Source organism: Lactuca serriola, chromosome 4, assembly GCF_051521515.1.
Source record: "Lactuca serriola cultivar US96UC23 chromosome 4, Lser_US96UC23_V15, whole genome shotgun sequence".
Classification (NCBI taxonomy): domain Eukaryota; kingdom Viridiplantae; phylum Streptophyta; class Magnoliopsida; order Asterales; family Asteraceae; genus Lactuca; species Lactuca serriola.
In genome coordinates this window covers 197,407,628-197,433,628 of record NC_136411.1, presented here as the reverse complement: position 1 = coordinate 197,433,628, position 26,001 = coordinate 197,407,628, and the positions used below count along the sequence as shown (strand labels likewise).

Sequence of the window (26,001 nt, the reverse complement as noted above, 5' to 3'; positions counted from 1 at the left end):
GTTCCCAGGTATTATTTCTTATTCAATTATTTTTGGATTTTGAGAGGGGACTCGGCGAGTTGGCGTATAAACTCGCCGAGTATGGTCGCGGATGTCCACGCGGATTCGTGTCTGGACTCTGCGAGTCCAAGGGGTGGTCTCGGCGAATCCACACTGTTTAATGAAACCCTAATTTCATGGGTTTAGGACCTATTTAAAGGCCCTTAGGGCCGTCATTTGCATCTATCAGTCCCTTCAGAGAAACCCTAGAGCACTTGAGCGTTTTGGGAGAGAGAGGAGGCCATTGTTAACATTTGAAGCTTTGTTTAGCAAGGAAAATGAGGTTTTAGCCAAGAGGAAGCAAGGGAGGTGGACAAACTGCGATTTTGGAGCTCAGAGCATCACTTTAGAGGTAATATCTCGGCTCCCCTTCTGTTGTTATGATGATGATGTGGATTTAGGGTTTCTTGGACCCTTTATTGACTAGTTTTGAGGCCAATTCGTCCCTATGTGCGATGAGGCATTAGATCTGGATCCATTGAGGTCCAGAGGGCTTTACTCTTCAAGCTTTATGAAGATCATTGGGGGTTTTGACCATGGGTTGTGATAAATTGGGCTAAAACATCATATAAGCGCAAGTAGAGGTTGTTTGTGTGTCAAGATCCGAACTTTACGTGATTATCATGCTTGGAGAGGCTAGATCTATGATTTGATGGAGCAGATCTAACCTCAGAAGTCGTCTTTAATTTGTGCATGGCATGAACTCGCTGAGTTGTTCTTGGGACTCGACGAGTAGTTTGAAGGTTGCCCGTTAATCACTTAGTGAGTGGACTTGTGGATTTGGGGGAATGACTCGGTGAGTCAGGGTGAGTCAGGTGTCTGAGTTCGAGTTGGAACTCGCCAAGTTATTCTTGGGACTCGGCGAGTTGAGTCGGGGTGGCCCCGTGATTCTTGCCAGGTGGAACTTGTCGAGTCGGGGAAACACTCGACGTGCCAAGAGAGAGTTCAAGAGAGAGTCAGTGGACATGTATAGACTCGCCGAGTCGCCCTAGTGCACTCGCCGAGTCAGATCAAAGTTGACCATTGACCTTGTGGACTTTTAGGGATAGTGTAGTTGTATTTATGGGAATATTTGCTTTATGTGATTAGGCGGAGGCTAGGTCAGATTTCTACCGAGGCAGAGACTTACCGAGATATCAGAGGTGAGTCTTCTCACTACACTGTACCTAGAAGGGTACCTATGTGTGACCGTAAGGTCTTGTATGCTATGAGTTGCATGTTTTGTATGCGTTATGTATATGATATGTATGCTATGTATGATATGGGCCGGAAGGCATTATGACATGGACCGGAAGGTCAACACGAGTAGGACCGGAAGGTCTACGGGGACTGGGACGGAAGTCCCCTGAAACACGTGGACCAGAAGGTCGTGTGGAGTATGGCCTGGAAAGGCGTATGTGTGTAAGGGTATTTTGGGGAACTCACTAAGCTTTTATGCTTACAGTTGTTGTGTTTTGTGTTTCAGGTACTAACGAGGACCGTGGGAAGGCATCGGCGTGATGCGTACACACTAGAGAGAGGATTTGATTTTTGTGATCTTGGGATACGATATGTTTTGATAACTATTACCGGATATTTTGTAAAACTATTTATATGAAAATGGTTGTGTCAAAAAAGAAAATTTTGTTTTGAAATTTACGTTGTTACACACACCTACCACATTAAGATTTTTCAACCAAGTACTTGATATGTGGATGTATTTCGTATCAAATTTTGATTTGGTTCCATCATACAAAACTGACGATATATTTCATATTTATGTATCTTTACATTTTAATCAGCTTTTATATTTTATTAAATAGAAGTATAATTGAAAATTGTATTTTATTTATTATCATATATTAAAAATCAAACAAATAGTAATGTTTGTTTCAACAAAAATAGATGATAATTTAATCTTTAAATAGATAAGACTTAGGTTAAAAATTATTATGCATTGAAAAAAATTATTTATTATTTGGCCTATTGACAAAAAAAGTCACCATTGATATTTTATTTTATAATTTAACCATCGAAACCTGCTATTGTTTGCGGTAACCTGCAACTTGAGCCAAATTGCAAGTGATATTCGGTTCTATTGGTTAAACTGCAAAAAAAAAAAAAACGATGTTACTTTTTTATGAGTAGAACGAAAATGCAATGACATTTTTTTTTTAATTTTTAACATTTTTTTGTAGATTTCCCTTTGTAATTTACCCACCTATAAACTAATTGTAGCATGACAAGTGGCATGACCATGTGAATTTATTAGGAAAAGTCAAAAAGTCATAAAGTTATGGGTTCTGTCTTGGAGACTACTACAAAAATCCTAAAATTTATGCCAACCAAAAAGGTTTCCAAAATACCCTATGACATATGGAGTAAGAAGTTTCCTTCACAAGCATATATAAAAGTTTAGGTTGTGAGGCTTATATTTGTCGTGCAACTTAAGAAAAATTGAAACCCAAATCATAGAAGTATTATTTTGTTAGATATTTTATCGGATCATTTGGATATTACTTATATAAACTATTTTAGAACAAATTTTAAGGGAGTTGATATCCAAAAAGGCTAGCGCGAGCTAGAGTGATCTTCAGGAAACTTAAAAGTCAGTCAACAATAAACATGATGTTGTAAATAACTCTGAAAAGAGATTGAAAAATCCATTGAACATCGACAAAGAGTTACTAAGGAACCTAACCTAGAATCACCTCATATATGTAAGTTTAATACAATATGCCATGCACCAAAAAAATATGGATTACTCATTTCTAATGTTTATATGTACTCTATGGTAGATTATGATGAACCTACCACTTATCTGGAAGAAATATCCCACCATGAGTCTACTAACTAGAAGGAGGTTATGGAAAGCAAGATAAATTTCATGTATGATAATCAAGTATTAAACTTGGTTGATCATTCACCTAATTAAAAACTAGTTTGTTGCAAATAGATCTGTAAGAATAAAACTAACATGGATGACAAGTTACACACGTACAAAGCCAAACTATGGAAAAGGTTTACATGTAAACTCATGGTGTAGACCATGTTTAATTTTTTTTTTCACTAGTGGTTGTGTTAAAGCTATCATCATACCAATTTTGATCAAAACATTTCATGACCATGAAATACGATAAATTTATGTAAAAATTTCTTTCTTAACTGGTAATCTTTCTATGTGTGTGCTTATGATACAACTTAATGGTGTTGTACATCATAAGCATTCAAATAGTGTATTTAATATTCAAAAGTCCATTTACGAACTAAAAAATCATCCCATAGTTGGAATTTTTGTTTCAATAAAAATATCAAAGAGTTTGTTTTGCTAGGAGTAAAGATGAACCATTTGTACATGTCAGGCTTACTGTGAATATTGTAGTCTACATTGCATTGTATGTTGATCACATACCTCTCATATGAAATGATGTCCCCATTTTTCGAAGTGCAAAATATTAGCTAGAGATTTTTTTCTCTAAAAGACGTAGAAGAGGTAGCATACATATTGGCATCAATATCTATAAAGATAGATATAGATGCGTCATCGCATTAGGATATAATACATACATATATACGGTGTTCAAGAAATTCAATACATAGGATTCCAAGAAGAGGTCCATACATATGAAACATGGTTTGGGATTGACTAAAGCTTGATGTCCCAGTTCCACCGAAGAGGTTGATATAATAAGAGGATTCATATGTGCTTTAGTCGTGGGATCGATCATTTATACAATGATATGACGTGTGCTTTAAGCATGCCAAGTCAATATTAGGCTAATCTTGGCGAGGCCCATTATAGGACAATCAAGAGCTTTCTCAAATATTTGAGAAGAACAAACAACTTGTTTTTGATCTATGGTATTGAAGAATAACTCATAATAAAGGGTTATGTAGTAGACAAGCTTCCAAATTGATAGAGATGGATTCCATTCACAATAAAAATTCATGGTTTTACTAAACAAAGAATAATACTAGTAGAGTTGCATCAAACATGACTTGGTTTTAATATTGCATTTCATTTAGTTGTTCTGATGTGTTGGGAACTTATATATAAACGACTATATCTGATATAATGATTATCATGATGAGAACTTAATATACGTCAAGAGCAGTTATATTAATGTTGGAAGGACACTAGAAATTGACAAAATTGATCTCAATATACCTTTGATGATACGACTTGACATCGTTTTAAAAAAGTATCATTTAGGACTCACCATCAAATGTGAGGCGAAACAACAACCAAGCCAACAGTAGAGTTATTCCAAGCCATGTGCCAAGCAACTACTGTAAACGAAAAATGAGATTGCGACGAAAAAAACATTAGGGTTTTCTTCATTATGTATGAACTTGTTACGACAAAAATTAGTGTTATATATATATATATATATATATATATATATATATATATATATATATATATATATATATATATATATTCTGCTATTATGTTAAATTTACGTTATAAGAATTTGTTTTTGTGAATTTTCGTTTATTACCACGAGCATCTACAAATAATTTATTTTTTAAGATAATTATTTAAGAAAAGAAAAATTAAATATCATTTCCGATTTTATTCTTACTCTTATAGAATATTGACATGTGGACACCACAAATTTTTTCTCTTAATCAGTTTTGCACGAAGCGTTTGAGAACGTCTAACTATTAACTTTTGACAAAACGTTCTAGTTTAACAAGCGTTTAGCCTTTAGTTTAAATAAAATGTTTCAAATCTGTAAACTACTTCATGTAGTGTTTAACAAAACATTATTTAGTTTTTTAAATCAATTTCCAAAACTGTCCTTATATATATATATATATATATATATATATATATATATATATATATATATATATATATATATATATATATATATATATAGACACACATATTAAAACAATTTTTTTTATGTAATTTTACGTATTTCAAGAACATTCAGCTATTTTTACTAAACATGCATTTAACAAATAAAAGTTATAGCTTCTATCTACCAACTATTTGATACCCGCTACGAACTATTTTTGTTTAACACGTCCTTAATTATATCTTTTAATTTTGACATTTGTCTTGATCAAATAGGTAGAAAGAAAAACTATGAAAATATTTGATTTCTCCAAAAGGATAACTTAGTCACGCACACTATGGCACATTTTTTCACGGGATTAATAACATTCAAAAGGAATATGGTTTTGTCGAAATATATAAGCATACTTTGTAGTCATGTTTAAGTGAATAACTCAAATAAATAATTTGAATGTCCACTAATACAAAAATGATAAGAGTACACTAGAGACCATTAGTACTCCACTTGTCAGGCAATGAATATATACCCTTTCTTTTCTTCTTTTAGTATTTTTTTTCTTCTTTTATCAAGGTGCATGCTTTCTGCTTTAGATAGTACTGTGTGCTTGCTAGGTTAATTTGCCACAATACCATTTTTTCAGTTCACTAGAGGGTTTCTTCTATACTCCGGCTTTCACTTTATTCTTGCTTTTTAATTTTAATTAAGAAGCTAATGATATTGTTTTCGTTGTAGGTTATTTATATTTCTTGGTTAATTTTCTGATTCTGAAGGGTGTGATAACAAGATGAGGATGGTGAGACAGAAAACTCAGATCAAAAAGATAGAAAACTTAGCGGCAAGACAGGTGACCTTCTCAAAGAGAAGACGTGGGCTTTTTAAGAAGGCTCAAGAGTTGTGTACTCTTTGTGATGTCGATATCGCTCTCATCGTCTTTTCAGCCACTGGAAAGCTCTTTCACTACTCACCCTCAAGGTGTCTCTCTCTCTCTCTCTCTCTCTCTCCCTCTCTCTATATAACTATCCATCATTTATATATAAACCATATGGATACCCCATTATTAGATGTTTTGGCAAATATGAAACCAGATCTATCAACTAATCTTATTAGGTTTGTAACATGTTTATCGTCCATTTACAAGATTGTTAAATGGGGTATAATATTGATGTACTTCTACCCCATATGGTACCTCTAAGAAACTACGGGCACGAACTATGTAAACGAATACCATAAGCTCTTTCCTAAAGAGCAGATACAAATTTGAATCTAATTAATTAAAGTATGTAGATAAAAGGACAGATTGTGATATATATGTAACTTGTAAGTCATGGCATTATTATCAGTGATAACGCTAAAAAGCCTGATAGCTGGCAAAGTGTATTGGTTGTCACAGGTACACAGTTGCTACATAAAAGAGATCTCAATCTTTAGGTACATTTGTGTGTGTGCATATAAGTGACGTTTGAGAGGTTCAAGTGTACTGTAAATCTATAATACATGAAGTCTCTTGGACAATGCTTCAATTCTCATGTTAAGCAGAAACGAGTCATCATTTTTTAATCTTTATCAGTTATCACTCGGATAGTGTATTTAATAGGCTTGCAGCTACTAATGGAGAAAGGTCTAGTTCTCTCTAAGCTAATTAGTTGTTTGAATGTATTATAGAGAAAGTGGTTCTAAATCGACACAACCTTCATAAAAAAATATTTGGCACCGAAATACACATTTAATTTTTATTTATTTATTTATTTTATCTTAGTATGGTCTGAGCATAAGTTAATCAAAATATATATAACTACATTTAATCACTAGGGTTGTATTTATTCAACAAAATAAATTAAGCACTTCAAACAAATGATAAACGAGCTTCGATAAAACACATGGAATAAAATTTCTGAAAATAGAAATAATGAAACTAAACACGATATTTAAATGTGGTTCAACCAAAGTAACCTACGTCCACGCGGGAGGAGAGAGAGAGAGAGAGAGAGAGAGAGAGAGAGAGAGAGATTAACTTTCAAGAAAATTTAAATCACTCATAACATTACACCTCATTTGAGATCTAAAAAAAGAATACCCATTTATTGAAAAACATGAGAAACTGTAATTATGATGGGTCAAGCCCATCAATAAGTTGTGCATGAAATTATGTGCTAACTATTAACTAACCACTGGATACCATGTAGCTGCTTTTAGAATCTTTAACCTTCAGGGATGTGCAATGTCACATGCCATGTACTTAAGGGCACACCAAACAAGCCTTGGCGCACTCATAAGGGCACACTTGGTTATAAGGTGGCACATTATGCTCCAAGGGGTGCACCTTTCTTCCAAGGATGTGTATGTTACTCCAAGGGGGGCATTATGATGCATGGAACACATCTTGATGCCTCCTATACATCCTCGTAACGCCCAAACACTTTAATCGGTTAGAGCATAATTTGATCACCTCGCTCACAAATAGCACATTTTCTCTCTTGGAGGACCTTAGCTTAAGTCTTCACATGCCAACAAACTCTCACTTGAAGGTTTGAACAACTTAGTCTATTGCTCTCTCTCTCTCTCTCTCTCTATATATATATATATATATATATATATATATATATATATATATATATATATATATATATATATATATACAGAGAGAGAGAGAGAGAGAGAAAGAAAGAGATGGTGATGATGATGATTCAAATGAGAACAGTAAAATAAATTGAGAACGTGAGAACACTACTTTTATATTATTATTTTGCTATTAATTTTATAAATACAACTTTATATCATTATTCATCAATGAATATATAAACAACAAATTAAAATTTACTAAATTACTAAACATATAAATTTTATAGTAGAATAATAATAAAGAAAGTAAATATATGAATACTTATATGTTATTATTCATGTTGTAATTACAACAATACTTACACATGTTAAATCATAGCAGAATAATATTCTGATCACTTTATTTACTTTTATCATATATATATATATATATATATATATATATATATATATATATATATATATATATATATATATATATATATATATCAGTGAACACCCATTCCTCAAAATCTTGGAAGGGAAGTTGAACTCATGTCTAACTTCAATTTTTCAGCGGTAATTAAACACTTTAGTACATTCATCTGTTGATTTCACCTTATTAGGGAATTTCTTCACCTTATCGTCCACTTGGTTCATAATCTTGAACTTTTTGGCCAACCGCATCTTAAGCTCATTGATATTATGTATGTCAGAACCATCAATCAATGATCAACATTCAACACGATTCTGGTAAAAGAGTAACTAAACATGTAACGAACCAAAAATCACGACTAAAAATTTCTTTTAAAAACATTACTAAAACCATAATTTAATAAACCATAACATATTTCATAACATAAATTCGAAGTATTAATTCAAAACACATTCTTATTATCAGAGTAAACATCCCAGGCTGACTAATTATGGTGTGTGTCATGCGATCATCCCGAGCTCTGCCCTCCGCTACCGGAAGTACCTGAAACCAAAACTGAAAACCATAAGCACGAAGCTTAATAAGTTCCCCAACCTACCACATACCATACATAATCACATACAACAAACATTGGGCCACGTCCGCTACTTCGGGCCTCGCCCGCTACAATAAGCCCCGCCTGACTTCTAGCCCTGCTCAGTGTACATATCTGTTTCTCTTTAGGCCCCACCTGTGTCTGGGCCCCGCCTGCTAACATCTACTAACATACAATCATATCATAACACATAAACTGAACATATACTACTGGATTCCTATTCTAAGGCCTCGCCTATCTTGTGCCCCGCCCCTGTCCTGCTACTGATGAGTCATGGAACCCTTTCCACGCTCCTACTGATACTGAGATACTGGCCCAACCCACACTCACTCCCTTCCTAGCTTGGGCCCCGCCCCTGCTCTACTGCTAATGAGATATGGAACACCGTCCACACTCTTTTATTGGTGAGATACGTGACCTCGCCCACACTCACCTCCCTACCAGGCACATACATGCATCTCACAGACAACAAGTATAAGCTATCATGTAAACCGTTCCGTGGGCACCCGCCCGCTAACATTGGACCTTGGTCTTGATTATCATACTAGCATATAGTGCCTAGAGCTAACCCCCGGGTCTTCCTACTCATAACTACATGGGTCGGCATTGTAGTCGTAGACCCATCCACACAAAGGGAAAACTCACCTTGCACTGCTGTTGTCCTGCTAAAATCCCTCGGCTGCTGTCTGACAAATACCCGGCCTGCTGATCCTTCGGCTCTCCGAGCTATCCATACCACAATACACTTAGTCAAATCCAATAATCCATTATAGGGTAGAATGACCATTCTACCCTTGGGACAACCTGGTCCATAGCTAAGTCCCAACACTAAACAAACTCCCCAAGTCCATTAGTGGCCCAATTTGCTACATTGGGCCCAATCCCTTTACCGGGCCTTATCCTAAGCCCAAACATATCCTTGGCCCAAAATAATCTGACTTCTGCTGACCAACTAAGGCCCAAAGTCCCAAGCACAGCCCACACTGAGGCCCAAAATCACCATAAGCCCACTCTGATGAGTACACTGGGCGTACTCCCCATGTATGCTAAGCGTACAGGCCAAGTGACAAGTACGTTGGGCGTACCTTCACGTATGCTCGACGTAATTCCCTCTGTTAAGACACTTTTCCATTAAGTGCTTATTACATCGATTCAGAAGCTACAAACTCAGATCCAAACCTTATTCCATGTTTTAAGCCATAAAGTCACTGACTTGTTGACTTTATATGGCCCAAACCATCTCAAACTCCCAAAATAATCTTCTACTTGCATAAAGGGGACTAGATCTCATGCATGGACTTAATAGGACCATAAAGGTTGGAACTTTACTGCTTATGGGACTCATATGACTCTAAGGGAGGCAACCTTGGTCTTAGAAACATGCTTAAGTCTCAAAGACCCAATCTTGGGACCAAAAAGTCCATAAACTTGAACTAAAGGAGATCTAAGAGATTAATCATCAATCTTAAAGCTTTTTACCATGAAGAGGTCCGAAATGAAGTACTTAGCCCAGATCTACAAGCCCTAGCTTCCAAGGTTCCTCCTTGTCAACCTTCTTCTTTTCTCTTCCAAGCTTTAAACCACCAAAAATGGGTTCTCCAAGGTCAAGATATCACAAACTGAGGGTAGGGACGTTCGAGGGTTTCTTCTGAGGTTGGGGAGGCTGAAATGGGGCTAGGGTTGAAGCTAACATGTCCTTTATTTAGTTCTCAACCCAAAATTAGGCTTTCTTGACTTTTAGCGTACGTTGGGCGTACCTCCACGTATGCTAGGCGTACACCTTGAACATCCGCGACCAAATTGCCCCATTACGCTGGGTGTACCCACACGTGTTCCAAACATGCATGCATTGTCTTCCATGCAAACGTTTCTCCATAAGGGCCATTATTGCTAAATCTTCAAAGTGTCATAACTCCTTCATTCTAAATCCATTTCTAATGAACTTTATATCCACGAAAAGGTGGCGAGAAGCCCTACGCTTCTAACAACACGCCCAGGCCCGAAACCTCCTTGAATAATACCTCAAAATTTCATTAAGTACTAAAACGACCCTAGCCTTGACTTCTGGATCCATAAGTGAATGTTTTTCCGAACAGGGTGTTACCACTCTCCCCCTCTGAAACTAGACTTCGTCCTCGAAGTCTGCTATGGCCAACTGCTCTGCACTCTGCCCACCACATGCCTTCCTGATGCATACACTTCCTACTGAATACGATCCTCGGAGGACTGCCTCTAATGGCCTCCTGTCCAGTCATTCCGGCTAAAACTAGCCCTTGAAGATAATAACATTGAGGGCACTTAATCACCAACAATCCTGAGAACACGGCTCTTACTTAACCGACAATCCTTTCGGTACTCCCCGGGAACCCATGCTAGACATCCTAGGGGTTCACCCCCTTCTCCTTACGCGATCACTGGCCTTCCCAAGGCATCTTTCTATAACCAACCACCTCCTCTATTGCCGTGAAGGACATACCCCTCACGATATCCATTACTCCAGCCACTCCCGGTGCTAGTCACTACTGTCGGTACTCACTGAATACTTCATACCACTATACTTAGTGCCGAACACCCATCCCGACGAATGGATCAGATAATCCTTCGAGTAAAAGATTCATACCTGCAACGGTTAGACTCATACGAGAGTTGCGCAACACGGTCAAATCCTTCCCTCTGAGATTATTCAACCCATTTGTGAGAGGCGTAGCACTCCTCAGTCAACTAGTTGCCTCATACCATACTCCTCTTATTATTACCACCACTAACTGAAAATTCTGTTGTCGCTTATCCGCCTTCCGGATAAACTAAGACCACCCTGGTCCCAACTAATCTATCCATATCTGGGTTACCGGACTCCCACCGGTTACTACACCCAACATAATCTCTTAGTCACTCCCAGCGACTTCCGAAGAAACTTCGGCTATCTAAGTTGCTCTATCTACTCTGCCACTCAGGCGCTACAAATCCTGGGATCCTCGATCCCCTATCTTGACCCTAAGGTCCTTACTAGATCCCACCTGTGCTGCTATAATCTCACGGGCCTTGCCCACGGGTCTCACCCGACTATATCCTAGAGCGGTCCTTCCCTCTAATCTCACCTGTCTAGCAACTATCGCATAGGCCTCACCCACGGGTCTCACACAAACCATACTACTGAGCAATCCTGCTCCTAGATCTCACCTATACTGCTACTAACATACGGGCCTCGCCTACGAGTCTCACCCAACTACATCCGGGAGCGGCCTCACCTATCAAGGCTACGCAGGCCAACTCCATATTAAACCTCAACAACTTAACCTTTCCTGGTCCCTATCTTGCTAACTAAGAGATACGGGCCTCCGCCCACACTCCGTGAACTAGGAGATACCGGCCTCCGCCCACACTCCGCTAACTACACTGCTAATGAATGCTACAAGTTACCCACAGTCTTACATCACTTCCCTCACTAACTCGCTGTCGGGGAATGCTGCGGCTATCCTGCGGTCCTACTACACCCTCCATGTTGTCTCTACCACTGACTACTATTCCATGGGCATCCTGACTCACTCGAGTCCTGCTAATGATCCTCCAAGCAGATTTCCAAAACCTGCCCTCAGTCATCAAATGCTACAACCACCTTGTAGTTTTTACATCCGGGCTTTACTCGCGCCCCGACGAGAAAATCTTCAGCTTGGTTTCTCAAACCAATTGTCTACTGATCCCCAATACCTGCTCCCGATGTTGGGAAGTTTCCCCAGATTCCCGACTCCTGTACTCTTGAACCCACTCAACTCCTCGGACTGCTTTTACTTCCTCCTCGGAGGTCACTAATCCTTCTAAGTTTAGCATGCTACTGACTCTGAATACTTGAAGGGTTCTCCCCCACTTTGATCCAGCAAATCCCTTACCACTCCATGCTTGAAACGGATTTCTAATCCTTCCTAGCATTTGATATGTCGACCAGCTGTCAGCCACGTGTACTCCTGCTGGTGTTCCATCTAACTTTTACCAAATCCGAACAAATCTTGCCAACTAATAGAGCACCTTCCCAATTCCAATAACACTTGTTACAATGACTGCATCCTAAAAACTTGACCTAAGGGAAACATCTTCGGATTGCTACTCTATCATCCATGGCATGCAGATGGCATATAACTCACTCTTAGACAAGCAATATAATACTCTAAAATATCCACTCACTAACATCAATGCAATGCCATAACAATATAAGCAAGAATAAAATTTATCAGGAGAGAAAAAGATACGCACCTACAACATCTGGTGCTGCTCGCGGCTCCACTGTAGCTAACTGAAAAGCCCTGCTTCCCAACGTAGGCGCCTCCGCGCGGCCCTGACGGCCATCGATGATCCTCAAAGTCGCAGGGGCATGTGCCATCACCTGTCCTACTGGAAACAAACTCGGACACTGAGCCTTCTTGTGGCCCCTCTGACTGCAATGGAAACATATCAGGGTTGATCCCTAGGTGGTGGTAGCAGTACAATCCTTGCTGAAATGACCAGTTCGGCCACACTTGAAGCACCCAGAATCACCACCACAACCATTCCTAGATGCACCCTCATGCGTCCTGCCACACCTGCCACAACGACTGCGGCCTCGAACATCCCCCGATCTCCCATCTAGCCCCTTGGGCCTCTTGCCGGAACGTGTGGCTACCTGAACCTCATCTGGCTTCCTCTTCCTCTCCATCTCCAAATCGATCTCTCTCTCCCCCTGGCACGAGCAATCATATCCTCCAGTGTCTTGTAGTTGGATATGCTCACAAACTGCCTGATGTCACTCCTCAGCATCTTATGATGTCGGGCCTTATTCATTTCCTCATCTGCCACATACTGCGGGACAAGAAGGTCCCTCTCCCTGAACATGGCAGTGATCTCTGCCACAGTCTCTGTCATCTGCTAGAGGTTCTGGAAGTCCCGTGCCAACTGCTGCACCTCAATGACCGGTGCAAACTCAGTCCTGAATCTGGCTGAGAAATCACTCCATGTCATCGCGTCCAACGCGACATCATCACCAATGGCATGTCCAACCTCCTCCCACCAATCCCGCACTCAGTCCTTCAAAATACAGGAGGCAAGTCTGACCTTGTCCCCCTCGGGACACCGGCTCGTACAAAAAGCGTTGGCAACATCGGCCAACCACTTGCTGCTAGCAATAGGGTCCCTAGCCCCATGATAATCTGGTGCTCCACAAGCTCTGAACTCTCGAAATGTCAAAGTACGTGCTCCCATCAGAGCCATCATCTCAGTGCGAAAGGCTCCCAACCTCTCATCCAAAATCTCTAGTATACCCTCCTTGACCGAACCAAAGATCACAGGAGTCTGGTCTAGGATATTGTGCGTAACCTCAGCTGATATCAACTCCCTCATCCGCTCCTCGAGCTGTTCGGCTCCTGAACCCGAGCCTGATCCCTCTCCGGCGCCTACTCTGCCCACTGGTCTCTCATGCAATGTCACCATGTTGAAAACATAACATAATAACTATCAGAATACTCATCACTGCTGAGGGATCACATACACACAATACAAGTTTCCCGGTCTCATCTCGGACTTTCTCGAATCAAGTACGGATCCTCTGCTTTCAGTAGTACGGGCCCATACTACCTTCCACATCTATCCGTACTTTCCTCAAGAATTGCCTCAACTCCACCAAGTCCCTTATACTACTACTATCACTACTCCAAGCACTATTCTCATCCTAGGCTTGCCCTAGGGTATCCTTTTACTCACTCCGTCCTCAACTGCTGAAGACTTCCCAGTAATGTCAACTAGCTACCTCATGAATATAGACACATGTAACACAGGTCAGATAATCTTTCGAGTAAAGGACTCATCCCTAGAACGGTTGGACTCAAACAAGAGCTGCGCAATAGGGTCAAATCTACCACTCTGAGTTTATCCAGTCTATGCTACATGTGACTTAGCATATTCACTTAATAGTTAGCTCTCATCAGCAAGAGTCCTATAAAGCACAAAGCAAGCAGCATTCAGACAGTGGGAAAACTAACCACATAATCCAATCAAATTGTTCTTATCCTCTACCCAGGAATCTATACTCGCATGCAATTCATAAAGCTCATACACATATAACAGACACATAAGGCATCCTTCCTAGATCCTTAGTCTGAATCAAGCATGCTGTTCTATTAACTGATAATCATAAGATAAACTTGTATGGGTATTTTGGGGTACTTACTTGAGCTCGGATAATTGCATGCACCACACCCCTTTCACTTTTCAAAGTTCCTTTCTTTCAAAAAAATTCTTTTCGCTTTTCTAAAACTCTTTTCTTTTGCAAAACTCCCTTTTTACAAAAACTAATTTTCCTTTTGAAAATTTCTATACCAATTCCTTAGTTTGAGTTCAGACACACCTGAAAGTTTGTCGGAATCCCTCAAACCAAGGCTTTGATACCAACTAATAACGACCCAAAAATCACGAGCAAAAATTTCTTTTTAAAAACATTACTAAAACCATAATTTAATAAACCATAACATATGTCATAACATAAACTTGAAGTATTAATTCAAAACACGTTCTTATTATCAGAGTAAACATCCCAGGCTGACTAACTATGATGTGTGCCATGCGATCATCCCGAGCTCTGCCCTCCGCTACCGGAAGTACCTGAAACCAAAACTAAAAATCGTAAGCAAGAAGCTTAGTGAGCTCTTCAACCTACCACATACCATATATAATCACATACTACAAGCATTGGGCCACGCCCGCTACAACAGGCCCCGCCTGGCTTCGAGCCCCGCTCAGTGTACATATATGTTTATCTTTAGGCGTCGCCTGTCTTTGGGCCCCGCCCACTAACATCTACTAACATACAATCATATCATAAAACATAAAGTGAACATATACAACTGGATTCTTGTTCTAAGGCCTCGCTTATCTTGGGCCCCGCCCCTGTCCTGCTACTGATGAGTCATGGAACCCCGTCCACGCTCCTACTGATACTGAGATACGGGCCCAACCCACACTCACTCCCTTCCTAGCTTGGGCCTCGCCCTTGCTCTGCTGCTAATGAGATATGAAACACCGTCCACACTCTTCTATTGGTGAGATACGTGACCTCGCCCACACTCACCTCCCTACCAGGCACATACATGCATCACACAGACAATAAGTATAAGCTATCATGTAAACCATTCCTTGGGCAATTGCCCACTAACATTACACCTTGCTCCTGATTATCATACTAGCATACAATGCCTACGGCTAACCTCTGGGTCTTCCTACTCATAACTACATGGGCCGGCATTATGGCCGTAGACCCATCCACACAAAGGGAAAACTCACCTTGCACTGCTGTTGTCCTGCTAAAAACCCTCAAATGATGTCTGACAAATCCCCGACCTGCTGTTCCTTCGGCTCTCCGAGCTATCCATACCACAATACAGTTAGTCAAATCCAATAATTCATCATAGGGTAGAATGACCATTCTACTCTTGGGCCAACCTGGTCCATAACTAAGGCCCAACACTAAACAAACTCCCCAAGTCCATTAGTGGTCCAATTTGCTACATTGGGCCCAATCCATTTACTGGGCCTTATCCTAAGCCCAAACATATCCTTGGCCCAAAATAATATGACTTCTGCTGAACCACTAAGGCCCAAAGGCCCAAAGTCCCAAGAACAACCCACACCGAGGCCCAAAATCACCATAAGTCCACACTGATGAGTATGTTGGGCGTACTCCCCATGTACGCTAAGCGTACAGGCCAAGTGACGAGTACGTTGGGCGTACCTTCACGTACGCTCGGCGTAATTCCCTCTGTTAAGACACATTTCCATTAAGTGCTTATTACCTCGATTCAGACGCTACAAACTCAGATCCAAACCTTATTCCATGTCTTAAGCCATAAAGTCACTAATTTTGGTGACTTTATATGGCCTAAACCAACTCAAACTCCCAAAATAATCTTCTACTTCCATAAAGGAGACTAGATCTCATGCATGGACTTAATAGGACCATAAAGGTTGGAACTTTACTACTTATAGGACTCATATGACTCTAAGGGAGGCAACCCTGGTCTTAGAAACGTGCATAAGTCTCAAAGACCCAATATTGGGACCAAAAAGTCCATAAACTTGAACTAAAGGACATCTAAGAGATTAATCATCAAGCTCAAAGCCTTTTACCTTGAAGAGGTCCGAAATGAAGTACTTAGCCTTGATCTACATGCCCTAGCTTCCAAGGTTCCTCCTCGCCAACCTTCTTCTTTTCTCTTCCAAGCTTTAAACCACCAAAAATGGGTTCTCCAAGGTCATGATCTCACAAACTGAGGGTAGGGACATTCTAGGGTTTCTTCTGAGGTTGGAGAGGCTGAAATGGGGCTAGGGTTGAATCCAACATGTCCTTTATATAGTGGTTAACCCAACATTAGGGTTTCCTGACTTTTAGCGTACGTTGGGCGTACGCCTTGAACATCCGCGACCAAATTTCCCCATTATGCTGGGCGTAACCCAGCCTACGCTGGGCATACCTACACGTGTTACAAACATGCATGCATGGCCTTCCATGCAAACTTTTCTCCATAAGGGCCATTATTGCCAAATCTTCAAAGTGTCATAACTCCTTCATTCTAAATCTGTTTCTGATGAACTTTATATCAACGGAAAGGTGGCGAGAAGCCCTAGGCTTCTAACAACACGACCCGGCCCGAAACCTCCTCGAATAATACCTCAAAATTTCATAAAGGACTAAAATGCCCCTAGCCTTGACTTCTTGATCCATAAATGAATGCTTTTCCGAACAGGGTGTTACAAAACTTCTTTAGGTAATAGTTGTGATCATCCTCACGTCTCTTGAACACTCTCCTTTTCATGATGTTATCAAACTTTAAGTACGATTCCTTAAATTTTTGCTTCATTCCATATATATTTTTCTTACTTTTAAACACCAACTTTTTTTTTATCAATTGTAAGAGCACCCTCTGGTTGCTCTTTCCAAATGTCTCCATCCAGATTATCATCAAGGAGATATGTTCTATTCACATATAGTTACTCTACATGGAGATTATTAGAGGCTAGTACATTCAAGACTAAATTGATTATATTTGTCTTTGAAACTAGAGAATCGACCTCGCCTTTTTGTCGGATTTCATTATCTATCAATCTTCCTTACAACTCTTTCTGCCATCTATCTCATCCTTAACCATAAACATATGACAATTCTGTAGTTTCTTCAACTCTTCATCTATAGCCTTTTACTACTATATGGAGTTCATCCTCAAGACCTATGGTTTTGACCCATTTTCACACATTAACAAGTCATTGGTTGCTAGAAAATACCTCACTGGTTTTGAAACAGCTGCAAATCCACCCATAGAACTATTATCACAAGTGCTCTCATTCTTTCTAGATTTATCAGATCTCCGACTACTTCTTGAATATCTGCATATCATTTGACTAGTAATATGTCTTGTGTCATTCCAGGTTCCTCCCACTAATGAAACTGAAGTAGGACTGTAAACACAAAATAAACTAAAACTAACTTCCTAGACTTTGGCAGATTACCTATCTTCACAAAACTTGCTTTCTTCTATCTGCCAATGGCACATGTCTTAGACGTAACTTTCACAATCTTTAGATATGTCCTTCTCCCTTTGGATATAAGCTTCTTCACTCATTCCTCACTCATATGCCTAAAGCTTTGGTGGTTTAGAGAATATGTATAAAATCCTTCAACAATGCATGCTTCATCTTTAGAAACCTCCACTATATATATTGTACCCCATTTAAGCCCTTAGCAATGACCAAGTTTACTTTCTTCACTTTTCTCTTCTAATCACCAAACATAATAATATCAATGCCATGAATTCATCATCGAAGCCAATATCAACCAAATCAACCTTGAGATGATTGAATTGAATTAATTAACATGATTAGTCATCAAGGCACTCTCCTTCATCTTCAAGTTCTCCAATTACCGAATCAATAAAACCTTATTTGTTGCTGAAGTTTGTTTTGCACATATTAGACATTGCATTGATCAAACCATGAGTAGTATTCATATTGACAATGTTTTTAAGCTACATTCTTTATCAATGATTATCTCAAAACACCAACTGTCTGCTGATCTAACAAGTGTCACTCATCTTGCTTCATCATTTCAGGTTTCTTTTTGAACAATGATTCATGTAGTTTCTTCTGGTAGATATAGTCTTAAATTTGTATCTTCCAGAAATCGAAACAGTGATCATTGAATTTGTCGATCTTAACTCTCCCATATTTAGTTGTATCTCTTATATATGTTTGAATATTCAACAAAAAAAAGTTAAGAACTTTAGAAAAATGATAAATAAACTTCGGTTAAACTTGCAACATAAAACTTTTTAAAACTAAAATAAAAACATTGGAGAGAGAGAGGAAGGGAGATGATTGTATTAACGTTTAAGAACAATTACAATCAGTCATAATGTTTCACCTCACTTAAGCCTTCATAACAAAATAATCGTTATTGTTTACAAACTGCTCTAAAGGATGTTCTAATTATCGACTAATCATGAGACGCCATGCATCTGGTTTTGAAACCTTCAACTTTGAGGGATATGCATGGCCACTTGTCATGCTCTTAGGAGCACACCAAGTAGGTCATAGTGCATCCATAAGGACATACTTGGTTGCAAGCTGGCACATCATGCTCTAAGGAATGTACCTTGCTTACAAGGATGCACATCATGCTCTAAGGGGTGCATCTTGTTTCCAAAAGGGCGCATCATCATGCTTGGAGTGCATCTTGATGCATCGAACGCTTTATCTACATGCCCGAACACTTTGCTAACTAGGAGCACATTTTGATCATCTAGAGCACACTTTGACCACCTAGAGCACACATTTCTCACCAAGAGTACATTTAGAAGCCAATAGCATCTTTTCATCACTAAGAGTGTCGTTGCTTATCAAGAGCACATTTTCTCACTAAGAGCATATTGGAACTAGCCCCAAGAGCAGCTTTTGATCATCAAGAGCATATTTTCTCAACTCGAGCATATTTGCTCTCCATGAGCACCTTTGGACCCCTAGAACACATTTTGATCATCAAGAGCATATTTGCTCACTAGAAGTACCTTTGCTCATGTCTTCACGCCCCAACAATCAGTAAAGTAAATTCTACAAATTTCCTTTTGGTTAGATGATGGTTTGAATTTTCCATATTGTTATTCCATTTATTGATTAAGTAAACAAAAATGATTAGATAAATCAAGTAGATTTAATTTGCACTATGTAATCGGTGATAGATTTGATAAACCCAACAAGTTTGGGTGTGTTTTTTTTTCCTTTTTTTTGTTTTTTTTTTGTTTTTTTGTATTTTTGTTTTTGTTTTTTTTTTGTTTTTTTTTTGTTATTATTATTATTATTATTATTATTATTATTATTATTATTATTATTATTATTTTGTTAATTATACAATCATGGACTTAGAGTACAGACAGTTGCACTGTTGAAAACATGCTTTATCTTCAACCTGCTTTTATATAATCTTAGCTAAAATTTATATATGGATCATCCTCTATAGAATATTATTTTTGTTTCACCAAATTAAAATTTACCATGCGTAAAGTCAAATTACTGTCAGATTTTACAATTATATAGTCTAATTAGTTACATATCTTCATATATATAACTCTTTTTTTCTTTGGTTAAAAGCATGAATCAAGTGTTAGAAAAGCATAGACTACTGCAAACCCGGAATGTTGGAGAACTAAGACACCCATCTCATGAGATGCAGGTATGTATTTCTACAGTAGTCATTTTAAAAGTTATTTTCAAGTCATGATACATGCAGAAAAATAGAATACAACTAAAAGATCAATAGTTAAGTTTTATTTTTCTCTCATCAAATGGCTCCGCGATTCTGTGACTTGTGATTAGTTTCCTAATCACATTATATGTTTATTCCTCCCATAAATGCTCTTAAAACTATCACAATTATAAGGAGTGGATGGATGTATAGTGAGTCAATAATTGAAAACCTACATTGGTTCATTTTCTTTTTTAGATCCATGAATCTTAAGTATATTAAAACTTAATGGCTTTAAGACATATATATATATAGAGACAATATGAAACATCCAATCACAACTTCTTATCACTAATAACTTAACAGATTACCCCGCAATTAATTAAGAACTATTATCCAACTCAGACCCATAAAATTGAACACAGACCGGAAATAGATACATAACTAAAAGACTCCCCTAACTAGATAAAATTTAATTGGATTAATTAAGGCTGTAAAACGTTGGAAGTTCTTAGCTAGCTACTTCTCCCGCCTTGTCTAACATCTTGCTAATTTTTTATATAATTACAAATTGAAAGAGAAGAAGATAAAAAATGATAAACAAATATTGAATTAATCCTGATAAAACTATTAACCGACCAAAGTGACATATTTGAATTTGTAATTGAATCTTTATCTCTTCATTAATGTCCTTCGCCGACACTGCGGCCTCTTCATCTCTGCCACCGTAGCAGTACCCTTGTTTCCGGCATCCCACTTCTTATCCTTCTTACAATCATTATTCCTTGATCACCATGGCCACCACAAAATCAAACACCGATGCAAACAAGATTCCATTCCACGTGGCATTCATGGTGACCAATATCTATCTCCTTCTACTCAACAAAAATGATGGCCATTATGCATCGCGGTTTGATCTTTTTTCAAATACAGGCATGCGAGTCTAATGTGCCATTTTCAAACAATGGATATATAACACAATATCTGGTGCAAATGGTTATGAAGTAGGTGAGTCCGCTCAAGAACTCTGGAACTATCTTGTTGAGATATTTGATCAAGACAACCAAGTCACTAGAGCCGTATTACTGAATATTGTCTTCGTTTCAAAACCGTTGTTGATCAACTTTCCAATGTCAGTAACCCCATCTTTGGAAAAAATATGGTATTAGAATTGGTTTTCTGCCTTCCCAAAGAAGATTACGACACCACTACTACGTTTATCCAACAAATCGACCTCTACCCAACTTCAACAAATCTAGGTGTCAAGCAAGTCTTGATACCGACTACACACCATGGTGTGAATATTCCAACTCCGACATCCATGGACGTTGCCTAAAAACGGCGAATGGGGTGAAAACCTTCAAACGTTCTTGGCATCTTAGAATAAAACTTGAGAAAATTTTCTCACAATCTGATGTTACTAGAAATACTATGTAATTAACTATGATATCCTGATTCATGATATGATGCTTTTCGTTCAATATGATAGGCTTATGGAGGAATTAGAGAGATGAGGATTCTAACTACTCATATCCAACCTTCAAGTCCGTAGAGATCTTTCATTCGCATTTTTTGCTTTGCTGGTATTAAAAATGAGATTTAACTTACTATCCTACTAGGGATTTAGTTCCCACGTTTATAGAAAGAAGAGTACCCTAAAACAGATAGTAATAGTGCCCTTTGAGCAATAAAACCCCTAAAGTTTAGCATAAATTATTATCAACACTTTACCTACATATCCGTCAATCTCATCCAACTATGCACAATAGAAGTCATCGTGATTATGAAAGATAAACTATATATATCGAACATATTTTTGGTTTACTTTTTGATAGTGTTTATAAATTTTATGTAATTCCAAAAAACGCAAAAACTATATACACCAAACGTATTCTTGTGACTTGAATTCTTGCATATATGCCATTCCCTAACCTTGATACAGGGCTAAGTGACTATACCAATTCAGGTTTTGTATGAGTGAGATATATCAATTTCTCACTCATATTTATACACGTCCTCATTTTTTGGCCTTTTCTCATATTATGTTCCAAAATATATGACAATTATATTTGTTGAGATAGAAATGTACCTTTTTTATTTTTAAATTCAAGACCAAGAAAGATTTTCAATTCCCTTAAGAGTGATCCTTGGAATTTGTTTATCATCAAATCCCTAAACTTAGACAGAAGATCCTTTCATAAACCCATGCATATATCAAGTCATTTAGAAGAAAACTTCTAACATAATACTGTCAACTACTTAAATATTCACGTATAGTGTTAGCTCCCTGGGGTTTCTTTCAAACATATTCATATCGACAATATTTCATCAAATATTATGTGTGGTTGCATAAACCAGTTTTTAGATCGTTATTTAAGAACACAAACCTAGCTACTGTCTAATTTAAGACCACTTAACTTGACTGTATGTGGCAAAAGGGTCATAAGTTTTTCGACAAAACTCCAAATGACTTGCTGTTCATTTATTGGAATCTACACATACATAGCTTTTCCGAGACATATGTAATACATGATTTTTTGACATGGATTGTTCCAAACCTCTCGTTGAAGTTGGTCAATTTATTTTCAGACCATCCAAACATATTTTATTTTTTGTATATTGGATAGCCTGTGGCAAAAATGTCATACACCATAAAACTTCAAAATACTTGTTGACATTTCATTGGAATCGACATATCCAAATCTTTTGAGAAATATATAATACTTGATTTTTTTTTATATCATTTTACACATTCTATTGAGGTTAGCCCCAAAATATTTTTCAGACTACCAAACATATTTTTGTGCACCGTACAGCCTATGAAAAAAACGTAACAACTCCCTTTACAAAAGTCCTAAAAAGTTTTTGTTTATTTTTCATTAAAAACTACACATTTAGAGCTTTTCAATCACATAATATATTTGATTTTGTGACTTCTACATCATTCCATACTTCTCGTTGAAGTTTGTACAAAAAAACACATACAAAAATTGGAAAGAAAAAATAAACTTTCTTAAAATCGACTATTCTAAACAAAACCTAAACCATTTATGGGACCTAAAACACTAAAATACTATATAAGTATCTTAAAAATATCAAATATTTTGATAGATGCATTGGGAAATCCAAACACTTAGTCAAATTTAGCTGTTTTCTATCGACTGAATAACATGTGGTAAAAACATCATAACATCCCCTATATAATTCCAAAAGTATTTTGCGTTTTTTGTATTGAAAAGTTACATAACCATAGATTTCCAAGCATATAATATACATGATTTTGTGACTTATAGATCGTTCCTGACTTCCTGTTGAAGTTTGTAAAAACAAAACATATAATTTGGAAAGAAAAATGAACTTTATTAAAATTATTGATTTTAAAAAAAAAAAAAAAAAACCGCAGCTATTTATAAGACTTAAAATATTAAAATATTTCATAAATAAATTAAAAACATCAAATACTTCAATACATACATAGAATATCTCAAAAGGCTTTGAAATATCAAAATACTTAATAAATTTTTATTGTTTTCTATCCACCGTAAAATCTTTGTCAAAAACATCACAACTTCCTCACATCCATAGCTTTTTAAGAATCATAGATCATAATTATGCAAAATAAAAAATTAAAATTGAATCATGGATCATTTTTAATGATGCAATTTTTTTTCCTGGACATTGATCTATGTTTGATTTTATTATTTGTATTTATTATATATATATTTTTTTCAATTCTTTTAATGTGTCCTCACGAGTACTTACTTTAATAAAATGAATCCTCACTGGAACTGGATTTATATATATATATATATATATATATATATATATATATATATATATATATTGAAATCAGTACACACACATATTAACATACCATATTAAGAAGAAATATGCATATATTTAGATTTTAGCTTGGAGGAGGACAAATGTAAAAATATATAAAAGGAATTGCACTTAAACTAGAAACATACTTGGATGAGAGAACTCTTTTGCATTTTTGTTCTTCTTTCGTTTTATACTTTGACAATGAATGTTCCTCCAATAGATTGCTAGTAGAAATTTTGGCATCTTGAGCAACGAACTTGCAGAAAAATCCACCGCATTGAGGTACCAATTGTTGTTTCCTTCCTATCTTTTTCTTCCATTAATATTGTGTGTACATGATTAAATTGTTTTTTGTTAAAACTCAAGCGAATTAGCATGTTGAATCATGCAGGCAAATGAAAGGGGAAGATCTAAAGGGACTTGACCTCAAGGAGCTAGACAAACTAGAAGCTATGATTGAGTCTGGGTTGGTTAAAGTAGTAAAAACAAAGGTACATTATTCAACTGGATAGTTCTATTACTACATTTTGTTTACTTCCTAGTTTCAATTTTCTTGACTTTTAGGAACAAAAAATGTTGAAAGAGATCAGCACACTGAAGGAGAAGGTCATAGAGCTAAACCTATATGTTTTTCTTTTCCTAGGTTTTTTTTATAGAAATATCTAAATATATATATTTGAGGTGATTGAAGCTTACATTAGGGAATCTAATGTAACTTTTTTTTTCTTCATTTTTTAAAAAATAAACACTTTTCCTAAATGCCTTATTCTGGACTACTATTCATATTACAGGCTAATTTTTTTTTATCTTTTTTCAAAGAATGCTCCGTTCTAAAATGGTCTATTATGAGTTTGATTTTCAAAATTTCAATTTCTTGAATTAGTTTGGTTTTTTCCCAACTTTTTTTTTGAAAAACTATCCCCACTTATGTCCGAAATGCCAATTTTTAAGAGTATAATATCACTGTTTTTAAATAAGATGTCTGATTTTATGCACTAATATAGTATATAGTTCATATTTACAACATTTGTTTAACTTTTTGTTAAATACAAGTAAAAAAATGAATTTTTTTCTTGAAATTATTTAATTTTTCTTTAGATTTCGGACTTTTTTCTAAAATTCCGGAGGTTTTTTATCGAAATCCGAAATTTTAGTCTCGAATGTTGATCCAGAATACCAATTTTGGACCAAGTGGTTGTTTTTGCTGAAAAGAAAATTTGGTTACTTTGTACAAATAAACATTAAAAGGTGGTAAGATTACTCAATTTCCCCTTAACTTATACTTAAAACTTGAGTAAATAATGCAAAAGGATGCAACCTTATACACTTAAACGAAATATCATTAAATTTGTAAATATGTCAACAAAAGTTATTCTAGCTGAATTACTTCAACAAAATACATTATTCAGGAAGCTCAACTAAGGGAAGAGAACATACATTTGAAACAACAGTTCGCTGTAAGTGCCTTTAAAATTTCCTAACTATAGTTGTCTTTTTTTTAAGCTCGCATGCCGAATTACTAAATGTTGATTTTTGTGTTTTAGATGATGCACTTATGTATTGAGAAAATGGGTATTCATGAGCAATGTGGCCATCATCCTTCTTGGGAGTTAACGATTGGCAACCTCAAGTCTAGAGATCAACCTCAAAACTACAACAACAACTCGGATACCTGCCTCAAACTTGGGTAATCCAACCAAGTGAGATAATAAATTAACCGTTAGAATTGTGACAATTCATTTCCCAATGGTTGTTTTAAGCGATCACCTTTAACTTATGATTTGTTAAATGTTAAATAAGTATATAAACATAATCAAAATTTAAAACATGTGCATTTTTACCACAATAAGACGATTAGCTACATGAATGTACACATTACTACCTATTTACATTCAAATCAACAAAAAAACCCAAAAAAAGTATTGTGTTTACATTTATAGTTACCATAAATTGTTATGTGCTCCTAATACTACCTACAAACAGGACAAAACTTCAATACATGATCATCCTTGGTAAATCATCAGTGACCTCT

General features: G+C 36.9%; 1 protein-coding gene across 2 annotated transcripts; it reads left to right on the top strand.

The window, feature by feature from the left end:
• Window positions 1–5,325: 5,325 nt before the first annotated feature.
• Window positions 5,326–25,797, top strand: LOC145103122 (MADS-box protein JOINTLESS-like). Of its 2 annotated transcripts, XM_079040664.1 has the most exons (8): window positions 5,326–5,477; window positions 5,559–5,798; window positions 20,051–20,132; window positions 24,190–24,251; window positions 24,361–24,460; window positions 24,534–24,575; window positions 25,379–25,426; window positions 25,514–25,797. In XM_079040664.1, exons 2-8 carry the CDS (start codon window positions 5,611–5,613, stop codon window positions 25,658–25,660), a joined length of 669 nt encoding a protein of 222 aa, XP_078896790.1. In that variant the 5' UTR covers window positions 5,326–5,477; window positions 5,559–5,610; the 3' UTR covers window positions 25,661–25,797. The 2 variants fall into 2 exon arrangements, with proteins under 2 accessions (XP_078896790.1, XP_078896791.1); XM_079040665.1 differs by lacking the exon at window positions 24,534–24,575.
• The last annotated feature ends 204 nt before the right edge of the window (window positions 25,798–26,001 follow it).

Coding starts and splice junctions, on each gene's coding strand:
- LOC145103122 (XM_079040664.1), top strand. CDS start 5,611: ATGAGGATGGTGAGACAGAAAACTCAGATCAAAAAGATAGAAAACTTA. Junction 24,461..24,533: donor TTAAAGTAGTAAAAACAAAG/GTACATTATTCA, acceptor CTTGACTTTTAG/GAACAAAAAATGTTGAAAGA. Junction 24,576..25,378: donor TCAGCACACTGAAGGAGAAG/GTCATAGAGCTA, acceptor TACATTATTCAG/GAAGCTCAACTAAGGGAAGA.